This window comes from Sitodiplosis mosellana, unplaced genomic scaffold (genome assembly GCF_009176505.1).
Source record: "Sitodiplosis mosellana isolate CC-2019 unplaced genomic scaffold, AAFC_SMos_1.0 Smas_scaffold_6226, whole genome shotgun sequence".
Classification (NCBI taxonomy): Eukaryota; Metazoa; Arthropoda; class Insecta; order Diptera; family Cecidomyiidae; genus Sitodiplosis; species Sitodiplosis mosellana.
Genome location: NW_022601467.1, coordinates 19750285 through 19770899, shown reverse-complemented (window position 1 = coordinate 19770899; position 20615 = coordinate 19750285). Strand labels below are relative to the sequence as shown.

Here is a 20615-nt window from a genome sequence, read left to right as displayed (position 1 = left end):
GAGAGAGAGAGAGAGAGAGAGAGAGAGAGAGAGAGAGAGAGAGAGAGAGAGAGAGAGAGAGAGAGAGAGAGAGAGAGAGAGAGAAACAGCCATTTGACACAATGTAATCGATCGGCTTTTTCATTCTGTTTATCTTTGCCTCTTTGTCTTCACACACGGTTCACGTCGATGTTTCGTAATTAAAATGATTGCGAACAAAAGACGAGAAAAAAATCAACCAAACCAAAAAAGCAGAATGAAATGAAAAGAGATACTTATGATTACTTGAAATCCGTTAGTAAAATGTTGAGTACGACATTTGATCGAATTCGTTGGTCAAATTATGCATTTTGAAGTTCGCAATCACGACAGAGAAGAGCGGGAATGAACGAGAGATCGTTGCACCTCATCTGAATATTGTTAAGCGTCCGGTAAGATAAGGATTATCCATGGAAATTTATTATATTTGACTTTATCTGCTTCATCTAATGGATATTAACGTTATATCTCTTCAGATTAGAAATATACACAAAAATAAACAAACAAAAAATGTTTCGCTGTATACATTTTGTTACGTTTTGTAGGAGTCGGATTGGAGAAAAGGTCATCGTACATTAGAAAAAATTCATGTGGTTTAATAAAACTTACTAAAAAAAAACTCCCATCATGTGTTCATCGGCAAATACACTTAATATCCGACATTTGGTTCAATTGGTCAAACAACTTGGATGTATGTAAACCAAATTGTCGATTTACAATCGATTTGGTTCCGTTGCTTCGATGTTTGACCGAAATATTGGCGTGTGATTTGAAGTACGATCCAAACGAATCGGGTATAATGCTTTATTTTAATAATGTATACGTATACACCTGCCATACTGTGATTTACCGATATATTCATTTCGATAAACTCTCGCATTGCTGCGGCCAAAAATCCGATTACACGCTAAACGTCTATTTTTAAAATTGTAATGCGCCATACAACGCACTCTCAGTGAACATATCCATCGAATGGAAATGTTGCCCGAAAACGAAGTCAAACGAAATGTGTATTCGATCAATACCAAAATCAAGTCAAGTGTGAAGAAGATGTTGAACTTTATGGTGAGACAAATCTCTTGTTCGCTCATTGTTTGATGAAATAAATGAACGAACCGAAAATCGAAAACCCACAACGCGCAATTGTTTACTGTTTGCTCGATTTAGTTATAGATTTGATGTTTGGTAAATATTGATTTTGTCTTGTGGAAGCGAGCTATGGAAAAACCCGAACCAATTGCTTGGCAAATCAAACACATAAATGGGAAATAAAATGGAGAAATGAGAAAGCATTCTCGAACAATTGAACGTGTCCAGAAAATGGTGATTTTTGGTCATTTGCCATCATTTGTTGTACAATGTTGTAATGTTCAAACGATTGTTACTACGCACAGCTTCTATGTTTAACCAAGAAAAACGAATGAAATTAAAAAAAAAAAAACATTCAATAGTCCCGGATGCAATTTTTGCTTAGATTTACAATCAGCTGATTGAAATCGATGGCTTGCGTTGGGTTTAACGTATTGGTTAATTTTATTCATTTGAATAATGGTTGAGAAAGCGACAATTATCGCGGTGGCGCATAAATTCACGCGTTTATGATGATTTTCGTATGCGAAAGCAAATTGGCCGAAAAAAGCCCACTTTGTGGTGGGTAACGATCTCTCTCTCTCTCTCTCCCTGTCTTTCTCTCTCACTCTTTCTCCCCTTTTCATCGATTGCATAAAATTCGCGTCGTTCCATTGAACACTTTATTTGGTTGGTGCTGAAATTTTATTCACTTGCAAATACATCATCGATACAAATGAGTTGGCTAATTATTTAAAGTCTACTCAATGCAAAAAAAGACGGTGGAGAAGCAACGACAAGAATAAACTTGACTTTGATGCGTTGATGAGATTGTTCATTTATATTTTATACGAAAATATATTCAATGTGTTTAACTACAAATTGACGTACCTTGGAAGCTAATCTCTTTGCTGGGATGGATGATCTGACCACGCAACGGTAGGAATACGAATGGTATTTTCTCCGACGATGATCCGCTCACGAATGGTGCCAACGTACATTCTGTCCATCAAAAAGCGAAAAATATTAAAAAAAAAAAACATACAAATGAGACAAACGGGCAATTGGTTCTTTTACGCGGCCATTTGAATGCACGTTAATTCATTTTCGAGCGAATTTAAGCGAACATTTGCATTTGTTGAGTGTATATATGTGATAATTTCATTTATTGCCATATACTTAAAAATAAAACCGAGAAAAAAAATTGAGCAAAATGACAAAAAAAAAAATCCGTGTTGAAAACTTCTCGAATGTGCGCACAGTTCCATTTTGTATGAAATTTTTTATTGTTTTCGTTTTTCGAGTTAGCGACAATAAAAAAAAGCAACAAGAGGAAGAACAAAATAGCGGTCCTCTTGCACCTGACCAGTGCACGCACACAGAACACGTTCGTTTGGAGGACGGGCGAAATAAATAAGGCAATATCATTTTAAGTCGATTGTCGTGGTCAAATGCTAAAGTGAATCGTGAGCTACTAATTTAATAGGTTGCCGGAGATTTTCTTTTGGCGACTGTTCATTTACCGAGATGTCATGAGAACGCCATAAAAACATTGTTCTAACGGCCACATAAAAGTCAAAATAATTTCACAGGAGACGCTCGATTCTTTTTTCTCGCGCGTTCTTTTTTTTTCCACGCTTTTTCGTGAGTGCGTATAACGCATTGCCCAAAATTTAATTGGCTTAAAATAAATTCGTACTGATTTCGGTCGGCAGAGCAAGTGGTTTATATCGAAATAAGTACCATTAATGCAATTAAATATCAATAAAATTTGGAAACAATTTTAACATTTTATTTTTCGTTCGTCTCTTGCGTATTGGCCGATTTATGCATATGGGTTACGCGACCGGTCATGGATTTAGTAATTAATGGTGCACACGCAGCACAGCACAGTGCATTTGCATTTCAAACCTGTTACCTTTTAAATAACAAATAGTCCATTACTAAATGTTATTCCATTGGAATTCCTCAATAAATGCTGTATTTTTGGCTTCTCTCGACAGCGCACTCAATTCTCTTATCAGTTTCAATTTGATGATGGAAATTTTAGGCTGAATGTTGCTACCAGGTAGTAAACATCATTGATGAATATTCAATCAATGACACTCTGCTGCGTAGTCACTCGTTAGCAGAGAACATTTGGCCGATTCGCAGTGTGAAGCGATCAAAACCAATTTTCATTTTATGAAAACTACCGTGTGTCTAGTTTTCAACATCGGCATACAAATTGGCTACTGTTCCGAACGAATATCGGTTTCATGGAAAAACAGCCGTTTGTGCGATTAAGAAAATGCTGGACAAACGGTATTGTGGCGGTTTTTCGCCCGATAAATAAAGACCCATGAAATAAACGTGTTGATTTAATCATAGGAATTCGGTTTGTTGAACGATTCACTTTGATTGCATCAAAACAGTTCAGATTGTGCACCGTTTTCAAGTGCATTCACTGCCCATTCCGGTGTGTCTGGTCCAGACAACGTTTTTTTTCTAAATTACATTCATTAGATTCTACATAACAATCGTTATTACTTGTGATTAATTTCATTGTTGTTGTTGTTACTGTTGTGATGCTGTGCACCGCTTATAGATTATTGCTTTTTATACGAAGAAAATCATTTTTAATATGATTTTATGCACGTCTTTTGGATGTTTCACTTGCCGTCATTTTTGTAATTCCTTCTCATGCCGCATGATATCATCGAATGAAACCATTTGCAACAGCTTTTATATTGTTCAGATTGTTTCGTACGCTTTTTTCTGCTTTTCGTTTTTGTTCTCTCTGCTATTGAACAATCCAACAGTTAGATTTTGATGAAATGCAGATGCTTCCATAGTGATTTGGTGGGCTATCTTTGTTGACTGTGCAGTGTGCATCCGATTTCATTCTGAGAAAGGTTTTTCTTTCCATAGATTTATAAATACACTGGAAACAACACGAATGAAGGAGAAGACAAAAAAAATAGTATCTGGGTAATTGGAAATGAAAAACAAAGCCGTAATCGATTGCGTAAATAATTTATGCAGTTTTTATCATGTTTTTGTTACATCCATCTCGTTCATTTCCCGCACGAAAGCTCAACTGAAGAGCCGGTGTATTTTTTTCTTCTTCTTCTTCTTCTTTCTTCTCCATCATTTTGAATGGAGATTATTAATTTTTCGCCGTGAAATGAACGTGAGCGAATATATGCAAAGTGAAGCGTATGTGTGTTTGTATATATATGGGCTCAAGTTCTATACTCTCATGGTGTCAAAAGTCGTCAGGTGTGTACAATTTCATTCTTCAGCGCGCCTAGTGAAAAACGAAACCGACTCACAATCGAATGATTTCAATCGAAATTGAAGAGAAATAAAATGAAGAAGAAATTATTACCTAACGTATCGAATCATGTGAATTCGATGAGATTTTGAATGAAAGTTTTTTTTTCCTGTTAGTTTCTCATTAGAATTGGATCCGTATCATAACGCTCGCAACTTTGGATTTTACTTTTTGCACGTTCCCGCCTCGAACATCAGATTACTCTTTGTTTCGTCTGATTTCTGTTTTTTTTTTCTTCTAATTTTCAATCAAAAGTGCGTCGACTCACAGTTATCTAGTGGAAACGTTAGCAAATTCTTGCATTAATTCATGGTGGAATTTTTCTCTTTTCGTGCTTTCCAAAGCACTTGCAAAAATCACCACATCCATTTGGCTGATCGGTATTGTTTATCTCATCAGAAATGATGATGTTTTATGCAAACGAAATACATTGAGTCATTAGAATAGACCGAAAGGCACGCAAAACACGTGTTGAAGTGTGTTCACATTAAATGAATTGAAAATAAATTGTTGGGTTTCAATTGGGATTCTCCCTATGTGTTTTTTCATCCGATTTGCGTTGCTTTCGCAGCCAATCCAATCCGCTAGGGATTACATGTAACACGCCAGATTAAAATTGTTTAATACTTGTTTGATTTGATCCGTTTGTTTTGACCAACTTGCATTTCACCACAATTTACACGGCCAATGTACCTCGTGTTTTTTTTATTTGCTTGCTTTTTTTCGTTGATTCTTTTTTATTTCATTGATTACATTATACACAAAAACTAGCGTTTGACTAGCGCATGTACGCGCTTCCATTTTTGTCTTAACGGATTCAAGTGATTCGTTTCTCTTCTTCTTTTTCTCGCTCGCTATCTCTGTTGTTGCAATACGTGCACAAAACATTCGCACAAACCGAATCTATCCAACGTCTTTATTTTATTGTTGATCTGATTGAAGAACCACAGAAAAAAAGTGATATCATTTCTTTGATTTGCATGAGCAATGAATAAGAAATGAGATTATTAAGCTTCGTGTGCACGGTGCGTTTTGTTCCCCTCATTCACTGAAAATGGAAATGGTGTTTTTGTGCAATTAATTTTTTTTTTACCGGCAAAGCCGCCGCCGTTCAAATCTAAATATTCTTTGTGATGTTGTGCGTTGTTGCACTTCATTTGCATATCACAGTGATCAGTCTAAATAGCAAGCAGCTCAATGCGTACACGAACATTGTTTTGCAAAACGTTCTATTTCCCCATATTTGTGTGCGTCTTTTTTCTGCACTATATTCCAATATATTCAACAAAAGCTGCTTCATTGAATCGAATCATGGCACAGTCAGTCCAATTTCCATTCGTTGTATTTTGGAAATGCTTTGAAAATTTCAATTTGATTACAATAATTAAAGTATAAGTGGATGGTTGGCTATTTGCAAGAGACCAACATCATCCCGATTGATACAAATGAACTGATTTAATGAAATTCGTCGATCCATTTAGTGAAAGTGAGGCCATCCATTTAGGGAAAGATCAGCCTGATTTGTACAGGAGTGGCCCATTCTGAATGGACCTTGGTAACTAATTTACGTGTTGAACTTCGCTTTTTCAAGCAAAAGAACCAAATCAACCATAATTTAATGATCAACCAATTGCAACATTGAATGAAAATCTCAGGTGAATAAAATTTTACTGCCCCACCTAAAATATCCATTAGTCCATTCAATAATATTGTAACGGATTAATTGTAAAGCTTTGATACATATCCCGAAATAGTGCAAAATGTGTTTTAAAAAATCGCGCAATTAATTTGAACGAAATAATGTTCGTCGGGCGCATAGTCAATTAACACGAAGACAAGCAGCCATGTAAAGTGTGGTCGTGAATTCGACAATCTGGTTAAAGAACCATGAAATGAACAATTGCATTTTACGCACGCATTCCCTCCGTATCGCCAGCCAAGTCAAATTGGTTTCCAGCCAATGTGTGTTTCTTTGTTTTTTTCTCATTCCTCATTCGTTTCTCTCTATTTCGTTAGCTGCTCAATCAAATCGTCTTGGTTTAGTTGCCGTATGTGCAACGTGTGCACAAGAAAGCAAAACCTTTTTTTTGTCGTAATTTATATCTAAATGCATCATTATCTCTGGTTAAGGTAAGTTTTATAGCCGCAAAAAAGCGACAACAACCACAACAAAATACCAGATTTTCAGTTAGTGACTAATAAGAAAATTTATTTTTGATTTTGTTGTACGTATGCGCTCACGCATAGATCCCTGGGCACCAATGTTTCTTATCTTTCTCTGTCGATGGTTTGGCTAAACCAGTGTTCACCGTCGTTGTAGTGTTCATTTTGGCTTTGTTTGCCTACTTTTGACAACGCCTGTTGATATTGCGTGCAATTCGCATTACTTGTTGATATTTATAAGGCAATAGATTTATTTAGTGGCTTTTTGCGCCGGTTGTCATTTATTTTCTGTTCACGTTGTTGTTCGTCTGATTGACTATGCCGTACGATTTCGTGTGTGCATTTTTCCACCATGTGCATGCAAGTTCGCTGCATCCGCGAAAACTTGTATGCAATGGAGAAATGGAGAGAGAGAAAAAGAGAGAGAGAGAGACATAGAGCCCGTGTCGCACCAGAAGCATATATACGAAAACTTCTTGATTTATTTGACAGTAAGTAAATTGTTTCGCGATTTATATCTTTACCATAAACATTTTATTGATGATACCATTTCGAATCCAGGCCTGAGCCTGGGCCCATGGGCACTGGTGCCAACAATCTCTTTCGCTCTATCTCCGCTATAAATGTATGTAAATTCCGACCGATTCGCTTTTATTTTGTTTATTCTTTTTTTCACTCTAATTGGCTTCATTTAATATTTGTATTTGCATTTGTTACAGTTGTTTTCACTTCTAAATCCACTATCTGCATCGAATAAATACATATGCGATCTATCTGTCCGGTGCATTTGCCGTTTTTGGAGCATCGTCGTCGTCATTGTCGACATTCCAAAATAACATCTAATCACAAGAACGTTTAGTCTTAGTCATTTGGCATTGGTGATTTGGTTGAATTTGCAACCAGTTTTTAGCCTGCACGTAACTTAATTTTCCCATCTTATTCTAGTTGCCACATTCATCGAAAAATCACTCAACACATTTTATGCAAATCGATCGACACACACATATAGACATAGACAAGCACACGCAGCGCGAAATAGAGAATTTGCTCTCTTTGTTGTGTTTCTGTTGCTTCTAGCCTATGGAAATGAGACGCAAGTTTATTACTTCTCAACCATCACATAAATTGATTGCAATAAAAGTAATATTTCAGTAATCTTGCTCAGAGTGGCTGTGTCTCATGGTAATAGACGCAGCTTATGTTCCTTTTTTTCTCCGTTTTTATATTGTTGCTTGATTGAATTTTCGTGTAAATTGTCCGGTTTGAAGAACGGAACGAAATGGATGGAAATGTGCGCATCAGTGAAAAATTGGAAATGTGACCCAATCAAAGTGACATTCAACTACGACTAATCTATAATGACAACCAGCAAAAATAGATACAATTTACCCATGAAAAATTGCGAAATATTTAAACAATTTGCTTTGTGCAGCGATAAAAGTGTTCGTTTCGAGTTGTAGAGAATACAAAAAACATGTGCAACAACAAGCAAATACGCGCACACTACACAGAGATCATGTAGTTGATGATCGTATAAACTGAAGAACGACAAATGCTCTTTCTCCGTATGACTAATAGCAAATGCGATATCTTAATTTCCCAAAGATTTTCTCTGTGCGACTCACCGATTCACTGCAATGGTTGTCACAAAGGGATATTGCAACTTTTTTGACTAGAAAAAATGCCATCTTACGTCGTGCCCGTAAATTATTTTACTGTACATTTAGATGGTAGAGCTTGAACAAAAGTTCGATACTATGCATAAACTTGGAAAGAGCTTGATAAACTTGATGAAATGGATATATTTTATGGCCGTTGTAATACCCCTATGGGTTGTCATTGTCAGATTGGAAAAGTAATTACTGTTCTGAAGCCGAAAGGCCTATCAATGAATGGCATTGCCAAAGCCTTTGGCCTGAAGGTAAGCACTAGCACATTCTCAACTCGATCATTTGCACAAACAACATTTCCACCTTGATCGAAATTGACGGTCATCTCGTGCGCAATTTTTTCTATCTATTCCGTCTAATGACCGACACTCCAGTCATGCCGTGCAATTCAAAATTGAATGGCTTAAATAAAGCAAAAAAAAAATGGAAATTAATTATCGAACGAACGTTGAAATAACTGGCATGACATTTGATTAGTTTTTCATCATGTTTATGGAAATTGGCTCTTGTCAATGGCATTGACATTGATCCAATTTCTTTTCAGGAAATTGAACTACCAAATCATGTCAACGGCTAGCAATTTCAGCGGATTCTATTAATGACAAATCTCATTTCTTCACCGATCGTGATACCGTTTATGCATGCTGCGAATGAAAGAGAGAGAGAGAGAGAGAGAGAGCGGCAAACCAGCAAATTGTCGATCACAGCGCGAGCATGGCGATGAACGAAAACGATACGCGACCAAGTGTTGTGGTCGGATGTAAATGTACGCTTCAATTAAATAATAACAATAAATACATCGCAGGTGGTATTTCTGGTGAATTCAGGTATTGGCTTTCGTTCACATTTTGGATGCAACTTTTTTTCACTCGGCTCATTTTTGCTTCATTCGTACGTTACCATGCAATGAAAAACGTTGATTCATGATTACAAGCATTTCAACAACAAAACCGTATGATTTGTGTACTGGTTTGGCAATGCAGAGCGCGGGCAATGTGCATCATTATCTGACGATGGCATTACATATATGGCGACTTTGGTGCGCTGTGTTTGTCTTTAACGCCGATCAAAAACAATTGCAATGTTGTCGTCGTCGTCGTCGTTGCAGAAAAAGAAACGAGATTTGACGTTTGCTGCATGTGTTTGCAAATCCAAAAGCATCGTTAGTTCGCTCTTGACATCCACGCCATGCACATTCTTTTTCACAAATCGCTCCCCGTATATCATAACAAATGTTCGAAACACGAATCCAAACGGCACCTTGGTTTTTGTGCAAGTTTGTTGTTCAGTCTCTTTTGTTTATTAGATTAGGATTAGGCGATAATCTGATAAGAATCTCGCTGGAAATTACACGCGCTACAATGTATGCGCAAACGAATTAGTTTTTCTGTTTGCTGCCTAATCCCGGTGCACCCATATGCTATGCAATGGTTTGATAGTCATGAGGTGAAGAGCATACAGAATTACGCTGGAAGATTTAATCGAATATTAATATGAAAATCAATGTGTTATGTATGCTTTATGTGTAAATCTTCTGTGTGCGCTGGGTCGGTCAACTTTTTTTTTCTTGGCAATTGTTTAACGTCGTTTTCTTAGCGCCCACAAAACAGCGGTCTGATTGCCGTTCAAATGATTACTCTGCGGCTGGATAGCTGGTATGCGCGTGTAAGTGATTTTCGCTTGGCTATCCCGTAAAATATTATTTACATTATGTAAATGCAAAGCATAAATTACTGGCTAAATTTTCTGAGGCAGCTACTATGCACAGACCGACGAGACTAGACAAAGAAATGATCACGATACGAGCCATGTGCTTATGCCGTTGTCAATGTATCACTTTGCCATTCATTTCGAATACAATTTTTATACTTTGATTTAAGTACGTACATTTTTAACTCCGTAGCAAGAGCTCAGTTGTATTAACCCGTTTGATTAAATGGCATGTTACTGGCTCTTTCTCTCTCTGTCTCTATCTGTTTCTCCCCCCGGTGTTAGTATTGCGTGCTGTGGTTGACGCTAGAGAAAAGACCACTCGCTCATTCGCAATATTTACCAAGCCAAGGTAATTCGAACGTATCACTCACTATCAAATGTAATTTCTGCGCAACTGACATTTCTGCATCGCAATTGGAGCGCGCACAACGGTTTCCGTCCGAAGACAGAGGGAGGAATCGGACAACGGTTCTTTCATTATGTTTTAATAAAATATAATCAAAAACTGAAATGATGGAATGCCACACTATTATTTTGTGACTAGAATTGGCTTTCAACAATTACTTGCCAATTTAGCCCAAAAAAAAGTATAATTAAGCTCAATTTTATGTGCGTTCTATTTCTGGGATACGCATTTTTCTATTCATTCAAGTCAGAGGTTGAGAATGTCATCCTATTCCATAGAAAAGTGGACACACGACTCTGTGACACAGTTTCATTCTGTTCTTCATTTTGTTGCGTGTGTGTGTGTGTGTGCAAATTATGCATTGTCTCACATAAAGCATTTAGTATAATTTGTCGTCCGCATTGTTCTCTCCATCAGTGTTCAGTTCATTTCACTGCGAAATTTTTTGTCGCTTTCATGCATTGAAATCGTGAGAAAACATGTGTTCAAATCGACCTGTGAATTCTTTACCATAATTTGTAACATATCGTCAGCCGAAAGGCCATACCAAGAATACCGTCGAAGAAATGGAAAAATTTCACAAGTCAAATGGGCGAAAATATTTTTTTCCTACACGAATTTGTGCGCACGCGCGGAGAGCTATTATCGTAAAGGATTTTCTCTGAATGAAAATCGGCCTATTGTTTGCACAATGCGCAGTGCACTTTTCAAATGCTGTAGAAATTGACGAAACAAACGCGAAAAATGCAACCGACAAGAGAAAAGAGGCATAATAATCGCATTTGGTATATGGCAACCACAAAAGAGATAGCACAGATCAAATGTGGTTGATTGTATGTGTGTGTGTGTGTGTGTTCATCATCTTGAGCTCGCATGATTTGTGCGTAAATAAATGCTAATTTATTAATGATGTTAGTGGTGTCTTGGGAATTGGTCCAATTCTAAATCCATTGTGCAGCTGGATGAATGCGCGCTGGAGAAAGACAAACATGACATAATAATAATAAAAGCACAACGTGCATAAAACAGCAGCAGTAACAACAACAACAAAATCTCGGCATCCCGTCACAAATTCAAATCCAAGCACTGTACTGATATGTACACCAGTATGCATATGTAGAAATCCAACCTATAATTGAGTCGTTGCGTATATTTTCATTTGATTTGTGTGTATGTCTTTTTTATATGTTTTTTTTTCTTCTTCTCTTCATCTTTCAGTTATAATTTACGGTGGCGTTGCTTCCCTGCGATTGAATACAATGGGATTTGCGAGCGCAGTGCGTAATTATTCCGTTTTGAAAATGGAAACTATAAAACTTTCAATCAGACCAATTGTTAGATGTGATTGTATTTGTGTATATATATCAAAGTTCAAATTCTCGCGCGCGCTCGCAATAAAATAAAAATTGTGTGCGTTTTACTTAATCAACGCACAACTAACACGATATCAAAATTTATATAAACACCCATTACACTTTCAAACCTTTTTCGCCTACATTCGATTTTTATTTGATCGTTTTTTCTTTTATTTCGTGTGTTATTTATCTTTCGCGGTAGGAGAAAAAATATACAATGGTTTCATTTTCACTTTATGAATTCATTTTATTTTTGCCGTTTGTTTCAAATAACAACTGATAGACTCACTCAACACAGATTATGGATATGCGCGTTGTTGGTTTCATTTCAGTTCGGTTTTTGTATAAAACATAAAAATTCTTTGGCAATATTCAACAGCGACGTATTTGAATGTAATAGGATACGATACAACGCTTTGTTCGCAAAAATTCTTCGAATGAATGCATTTCTCATATACTTACCATGAATATCATCCACGCAAATGTTCAAATCTTCACGAAATGCATCCAGATGTGGTAGACACTGGCACTTGCAATCGTCACTGCTTGGTCGATACTTTCCACCAATCATATCTAAACGCATTCCCACAGAACAAGAGATAAATTAATTTCAGTTTCGGTGATGATGATTCTCTTTCTTTTTTTTCAAGTGTAAAATTGCACATCTTATTATAATACCGCTACTTGTGCGATGGCAACCCACAATTAAGAGTGTACGCATAAACGATTGCAACAAAGGTACACTAGGCAAAGTGCATCACAAGTGACACACAGACCTCGAGTATTAGCAAATATGTTTGCGATAAAAAACAACAACAACAACGAGCAGAGAAATACTCGTTGATAAATTACCTGATGCGTCTTTCATGTCATTCCCGTTGGTGCCAGCAGTTCCGCTCGATAGGCCAACACATGTGTCCACGTCGCATTTCGATGCATCTAAAACGATTGAACAAATGAGAAAAATCGATCATTAACTTTTTTACACCGACTTATTTTCTCTCTCTCTCTCTCTCTCTCTCTCTCTCTCTCTTCAATTCTTTTTTTTCTCTTGCTGTCGTTGCTGGTAACAAGAAAGTAATGCAATTTTGCTCGTGTGTGTGTGTTTTTTTTTTCATCGATTTAAATCAATTCCAAATAGATGAGACTTGCTGAACGAAGAACACCGAGACTTTGTTGCACACTTTCAAGAATTATTTTAATTACGGTTATTCATTGAGCGTTTGCCATGGAACATTTATCATTCCTACGACTCGTAGCCATAAATCGGTTCATGTCGTATTCTTCCTATTTGCTTGAAGTGTGTATGTAAGCGTTGCACAATTTGATATCGAACAACGCCACAATCCAATTAGTTTTTTTTTCACTTCTTCTTTTTTTATTTTTCTTCATTTTCCGTTGCGAAAAGAAGAGAACTTGTTAAATGCCCCCTTGCAATGGACATTCCATCAACAGCAAGACGCAACGTACACACTAGACACACATTCTTTCCGCCTGCCTGGTACAGTTTCATTTAATTGAGAGAGTGCGAGAGAATGAAAAAAAAAAGAGAAAAAGAATGGCTTGACCAATAAATACCGTTTGATCAGGAAGACACACGACCAAAACTTGTTTCGATTAATTTTCTACGTGTGTGCAACACACAATCATCCAGAAGCAATAATAATAACATTATCAAAACCGATTCAATCCAAAACACAGCACAGAAAAAAAGGAAATAATAAACTTCGCATAGTTTTATGCATTCGCCCTTAAGAGCTCATTGAATTAATCGGTTTATGATGCGAACGCAAGGCAAGACACTCGAGCAAAATCCATTAAAATTGTTACAATTTCAGTTAAAATCGTATTAAAAAATAGCGCCGCACATAATGAAAATGATTACAGTTTAGAGTTAAAGAGATGATGTGAAGTAAAAAAAAAAACAAATGAATGGCTTACCGAACGCTGTGAAAATATCACCACCATGTTGTCTGGTTAAATTAACCACCCGAATCGTGGTCGTATCAATGGCCGATGCAGATGTTGGAGGCAGCACCAAAGATGTTGGCATCGGTCCACCGTTGCACACGGGAACTATTGATACTCCACCGAAATGGTCATTGTAAATATTTACCGTCAATAGGAAAACAATCAAATAAATTCGAGTGTCTAACGTTTTTGTCGTTGCCCGAAGCAAATTCCGAATTATTTGAACAGGTGATGAGGCTGCTGCTGCTGCTGCGGTGGCTGATATCGATGCCTGTGTCAACGTAGCCATTTTCTCGTATCGATATTTCAAACAACCAATTTTCTCTCTCTCAATTTTAATTTGAATACACAAATCTGGTTAACCTAAATCTCATTGACTCTTGAAGCACTGTTGACAACCATCCATCCACTTATGTTGAGGCCACACGGCATTTTCTGCACGGATAACGAAACGTTTGCTTTGCTTTTTTTTTTGCTTTCAAAATGATTTCGCATTCAAACACGCATCACTTCGTTAAATGTAAACGAAATTGATTGTTTACTCACATTTAATTTGGGCCGAAGCACATTCGATTCGGTCGATGCGGTGGTTGACGCCAATTAAACGTTCCAAAATGAATCGTGACCAATGAACTATGCTAAATGGCATACACGTGCAATTTGTGTTGTCTGCTTCGTTTATTTTCGTTTTCTGAATTAGCTCTGCAAGAAAAAATAAAGAAAAATTAAATTAAAATTTGTATAACAAGACAATCGTTTTCATTTGGGCAAGAAAATAACCAAGCTCTTTGTTGAATAAATTTGATCGGAAAAATGTATTGTGTCAGTTTTAAAATTGAATTTCGTCATTTCGAATGAATCACAATCGTTGCGGTGTAAACACTAAAACCGAATAAATTATTATGAATGAAACGGCTTGTAGAAGGAATCATCCAATCAATCAGACTGTTTATCATGTTTTTCCTACCGTTTTCACTGGAAAACCGAACAAAAAGACTGAACGTCTTCTAGTTCAACTTTCATGCGAAGTAATAATTCATTTGTGATGACATGAAAATCGTGCCGAGAACACCGAGAGAGAGAGAGAGAGAGAGAGAGAGAGAGAGAGAGAGAGCTCGGTGTACCAAACTAAAGAATAGACGAGAGATAGAGAAAAGCGTCATTGCAATTACTGGGAAGGCAGAAGGGATAGAGAACAAGAAGTGCATAAATTGCACATGTTGTTCACGTTTGTTATACTAGCATAGATAGAAAAAAAAAACAACAACAACAGCATAGATGGTATTGCAACATTAGCTGGTGGGTTAAGCGATGCAAAATTATTGGTATTTCAGCTTTTGTTTTCTTTCGTTTGATGACACCTTTGCTAATGGACCTTGCAATTTTCCAAACACTTTGGACAGCGTGGCTTAACGCGCTGTAAACAACACGGATATTGCTTTCAATGGTCATTTAACAACAGTAACAAGGACAACAGCAACAGCAACAAAAAGAATAAAAACCCAAGTGTTGTCTAATGTACAACAAATTATCTGCATACGGCAAACAACAAATTATGTGTGTGTGTGTGTGTTGTGTGCGCTTCAAATTAGCCAGAGCAATCGACATTGTTGGGCCGCGAATCAAAGGCAATTTGTGAAAAGCAAAGCGTACACATATGGTATGTTTAAACCAAATCGATCTTGCTTCAAAATAACTTTATCGACATCTCATGGCTGCGAGCATACGGTCATTTTCCTTCAGACATTATAGTGCGCAGTGATAACACATTCTATTCGTATGACGTTTTAACTGCTCGTCCGTTACTGTTATATTAACACGAATTATAACAGCACTCGGTCATTTCGATTAATCAATACGTTGTGTATACATATTATACCAATCAAATTACGCATCGTACGCAAGCAATCAAAATATTAAAATATTCTTTGAAACTCTTGACCGATTATTATTATTATTATTATTCTCTATGCTCACTAGTTTAACTCTTATCACATCTTGATTTGCTATGCACTTCGCTCGATGTTGTTGACTTTTTTTTCTGGTTGTTGTTGTCGTCGTCTTTCTTCTCTCCATGAAATAACTGTATCAAGTCGGAGTGTGTGGTTGTTGCTCGGTGGCTTTTGAAGCATGATTGCAAGAGAGTGGTAGAGTAACGTCATTACCGATTTGCAATGATAACATAGTTTATATGCGGTAAAGAGAAGAATATTTTCCGGGCTGCAACATGCTGCGCCACTGACAGTGTATAATTTAAACGCATTATTCGTTGTAACAGTGGGTATATATATATATATTTGTGGAAATGGGCTAAATAAATGGCATGCGAATCACATCCCGAATTACATCATGTTGTTCTTGTTGCTGCTCGCCGACTATTGCCGGTAACAAACGAGAAAATGTCACACATAATGATGGTGTCGACGACTTTGGCTACACAACCAATTGCAATAATTCACTTTGTACGATGCAAACTCGCCTCTTGCAGTCAGAATCGGTATCTATCCATGTGTGTGTGTGTGCGTGTGCAACCGAGTTGTATTAATTAATTCGGTTAGTGCGATCTAACAATCATTGCATGCAAAATTGTCATTGGTCATTCACTGTTTACGTTTGACTCTGTGCGCATTAATTATGTAAATAATGTGTACAAGGTTGTTAATAATAGAGCAAAAGGTCCATGGAAAAAGAATGTTGATTGAATTTAAGAGAAAAACTTTTGCAATTTACTACACACACACACACATTGAACTACCGTTGTGATTTCGGAGTCTCAGCTGATCTGAATATGTGAGTGTCTGTCTCATTGAAGAAAAAAAAACCACGCCGTAAATAAACACTCAACTGGACAAACATGCATTTTATGCCGATTTTGCATTTGAATCGATTTGCAAACAAAAGAAAATTGAAAATCTTCATTTATATCGTTCGAAGGTAATCTCTGTCAGTTTGTTTTGTAACAGCACACCACATTCAACTCGGTTTGTTTTCGCTGAAAATCTCTTTGGAAAAAGGGTTCCCTTGGTGTTTATTCGACTGTTATTATGATTTCGTCTTGGTTTTTTCTTATGACCATAGTATCATAAAAAGCACATAAATGCAAAACACAGCCAAATAAACCTGAGCCGAATTGAGTTGCTTGCATATTTTTTTATTATTCATGTCCCATCCGCCTGATGCATCGTACACAATATTTGGCCATTTCAAATTGTCGTTATCATCGATTCTCTTTGGTAGAGTTCAATGTGAATCATTTACATTTATGATGAGCAGTGCAAACTTTGGCAATATGTGTACGTTGATATTTCGGGTATTTCACGCATTTATCAATCGATTGTTGAAGTGATGATGATGTTGCGGACGTTTTTCATTCTTCTTTTTTCTGTGTTGTATTTCGTCTTTCGTCTTTTCTTTTGTGCTGAGCTCATGACAAATCATTCCCATTTTGCACAGCATTGGAATGAAAATGAGCAAGAAAACACACAAACACCTTATTTTTCTTATCAAAATGGGTTTGGTCGGAAATTGCGCTGAGTGCTGTGCGATTTTATCAATGTCATTTTATGGTTTGAAAATAATATTTAGTGTCGAAAACTAAAACCAACTCATAATGTTGCCCATGAAAATGAAATCTCTTCATTTCTCTCTCTCTCTCTCTCTCTCTCTCTCTCTCTCTCTCTCTCTCTCTCTCTCTCTCTCTCTCAATCCACTCATCTAAACGGCCGCCAATCCAATCGTATCATTCTTTAGGGCGTTTTTTTCTGCTTTTGTTGTTACTGTTTTATGTTCTTAGTGTAAAAAGTAGCGGCACTTGATGATATTGCTCCCATAATAATGGTAATTTATGGCTGGATTTGATGTGGTTGGTGGATACTTTTTTTATTCGTTACTTTTCTTCCTTCACACTCTGTCGACCGGCACAAATTTTAGTCAATCAATTCGATGTGATTACTTCAAGTGGTTCGACCGGCTGATATTTTACACCGATTTCAAACCATAAAATTGCTCAATTTGAAAGTTTTTTTTTCTGATGCGCCATATGGAAACACGGTGATATGCATTTTTGAATGTATGTTTGTTTTGTCGCCGCAGGAACACCAATTTTAATTACATGCAGTCAGAAAATAAAATGGGAAAGAAGACGACATTTCTGCTCGGCTGAACATTCTCAAGCAATAAAATGCACCGTGATATTTGCATCAAATCGAATGGACTACTGTAAATTTACGACGGTTAAATGCTCAAAATCAGTTGGATTCTATTTTATGCAAAAATCTCTGTTCATCCTTCATGCGACCGGGATATGATGTTCGATTGTTGATTTTTACCCATAAAATAGGCTAAAACACCAATAAATTCCAGTTGACCAGACGTCAAACGACGACGGCTGAATGACCGATGATTGAACTCTCTGTCCACCTTGATGGCATGCATGTCAAGTGTACGATGGATTTTGAATCGCATTTCTTTTGGACCAACGGATAGAACAAAAAAATGTGCGCGCACTCTTCAGCTTCCTGTGTCTTTCGTTCCATTCAATAGCAATAGGCTTTTTTTCTTCTTTGAATTCGTTTCGCTCTACTTCAATTGATGATTCGCAATTCACATGAGCATGTGAATGAGCCTGTAAATCGATATTAACTCGTAAATAAAAATGGTTCAAACATCTTTTAAAAACAAGATGAACATGGTTTTTGGCATGCGCTCACGTAATCATCGTATCGTAGCAGATAGCAGTAACTGAAAACGATTGAGAGAGGGGAAAAAAATACACGGAGACCACATGAATCATTGAAGGTAAATGCGTTGTAATAGCGCGATCTTTGCGATTCGAATCAATATCAAAAAATGGTAGAGATGGTATAAATTTCAGTGTTTTCATTCATCTAATTTGTTGCCTTTTGACTTTCAACATCCTGTCTTCGTGATCTGTTTATCGCTGTGGACCGTAATATTTATGGCTTGGCTTGGCTTGGCTTAGCTTTGCGATGAACGTGTTGCTTGCATATGAGTGTTGCCCAATGATTAGCAGAACAAGTAGAAAATCGACATAGCATTAGGAGCATACGTGATAGACCGTGAGGGAGAGAGAGCGAATTGCTGTTTAATTAGGCTGCAATGTTCATATTATCAAGGGCGTGTAAAAAGTCGACAATGAAACGGACCCGTTCGTTATATTCGAGATGTCAGAAACAATTTGCCTACACGTTACCGTCGAATAATGTGTGCGGTCAAAGGAATTCCGCCCGATTTACACCTCGATACACCATTGAAAAAATATATCTTTTTCACGTAATAAGTAAAGCACTTGGTTCTACTTAGGCTTATCGCAAAACACTTATACTTCATCTAGGTACTGCACTGGTTGGATTACTTAAATCACAATTATAAACAAAGAGAAAAAAAAAATTCCAAATGAACCGGGAAAATGACCAATAAATAAAAAATGATGTTGCACGACATATATGGAGCATTGAAACGTTTCGTATCCCTCTATTTCTCTTTTCCGTTCCTGTCTATCCCTCACTTGTCTGCCTCAGTGCCAATGCTACATTGTTGAAACGATCGGTATCGAACTGTAACAAAATATTTTATGCGTGAGTCGAGACCATAGCTTCAATTTTATCTATATCTACCTTTCAGCGTTTAACTGATTCGATCACGTCAATTCTTTATGTACATACATAACGAAATAAAACGACGCAATTGCAGCAAATAGAAAAAAGTGCCAAGTGCAACGTCAAAAGCCGTTGGATCCGTTGATTCAACTTATTTGTATAAAAAAAAGTAGCCAAACGAAAAATAGTAAATGCACAAAGCGATTACTGCATCGAAAAGCTAAACGGAATCGAATGGATGTGTGTGTGTATTTGCGCACCGTAGAAGATGCTTCCTAGAACGAATACAAACAAAACAAAGGCAAAGAACTATGGCAACAACGAAACTGGATTGAACGTGGATACGTTTTATCTATGGTTTAAATCAGCTTTATATAATGCATCGATACACGCATACGCCTGACGACGTATGACAAGAAAGCACACGAAAAAAAAAGAAACAAGTTCCTTCATTTTTCTTCTGCTCTGCGCGCTATTCGTCGTCCGTAAAATAGAGTGCGGTTGCCTTCTTTAGTCTCTCTATCGTTTGAATGGAGCGAAAGCGAACCTTCGGTTTAAAAACGTATGTTCCAATGCAGTTGGGCAATTGATGCACTGATTCAAAGCAGTGCACTGCACATCGCGGCTCGCTACTGGTTTCAAAGTTTTTCGTCTGATAATTGTGCCATTTTTGCGTGCCCGTTCGACCATTGCCGATCAAGAGATGCAGATATAGGGTCTTCAGCAGGTGTTTTTCTAGCTAAATGTAATTTCACAGTTTTGCTGTTATATAACTGATTGGGTGCCCTGGTATGCCATTAGCTTGGCCATTGGATTCACTTTGCGGTCTCGGTCTCGGTCTCGTTCTCCTTCTCTTCATTAAAAGGCGCATGAGCTGTGCGCAAAATATAAGATTTTTCTTGTGCACATTTGTCGGCCGATTAAGCGTTCAACGATGCACGCACACGCAAAAAATACTACAATAGCAATAAAGCGTCGAACTTCAGCGTCGAATCCGATGATGTTTCGAGCGACAATCCAAAGCGGCGGATAAATAAATCTATTATTTTGCGTTCGTTTTTTCATTGCTACTTGGTCCCTGTGTGTGTGTGAATTGCAATAGGCATTAAAAAAATTCCTAACACCAACCAAGAGCCAACGGTCATTCAAAGTGCGGCCGCGGCGGCCAGAGCCAAATGAAGGGAGCGAAAGAAAGAGAGGTGTAGAACTTGTTTTGCTTGATTCGAGACGAAACACATCAACATCCAATAAGGAAATGGATAACACACAGACACACACACACACACACACACACACACACACACACACACACACACA

General features: G+C 37.3%; 1 protein-coding gene across 2 annotated transcripts in view; it reads right to left on the bottom strand.

Moving 5' to 3' along the window:
• The window catches only part of LOC129578772 (uncharacterized), a 63741-nt gene that overhangs the window by 13290 nt on the left and 29836 nt on the right, over positions 1-20615 (bottom strand). The window contains exons 2-6 of one of the 2 annotated variants that reach the window (XM_055467857.1): positions 14227-14382; positions 13651-14115; positions 12562-12648; positions 12172-12282; positions 1978-2088 (exon numbers count right to left, since the gene is read on the bottom strand). In XM_055467857.1, the coding sequence (XP_055323832.1) occupies positions 1978-2088; positions 12172-12282; positions 12562-12648; positions 13651-13969 (628 nt within the window). In that variant the 5' untranslated portion in view covers positions 13970-14115; positions 14227-14382. Of the gene's footprint in view, positions 1-1977; positions 2089-12171; positions 12283-12561; positions 12649-13650; positions 14383-20615 lie in introns of both variants that reach the window. The other variant, XM_055467856.1, reaches the window with a different exon arrangement.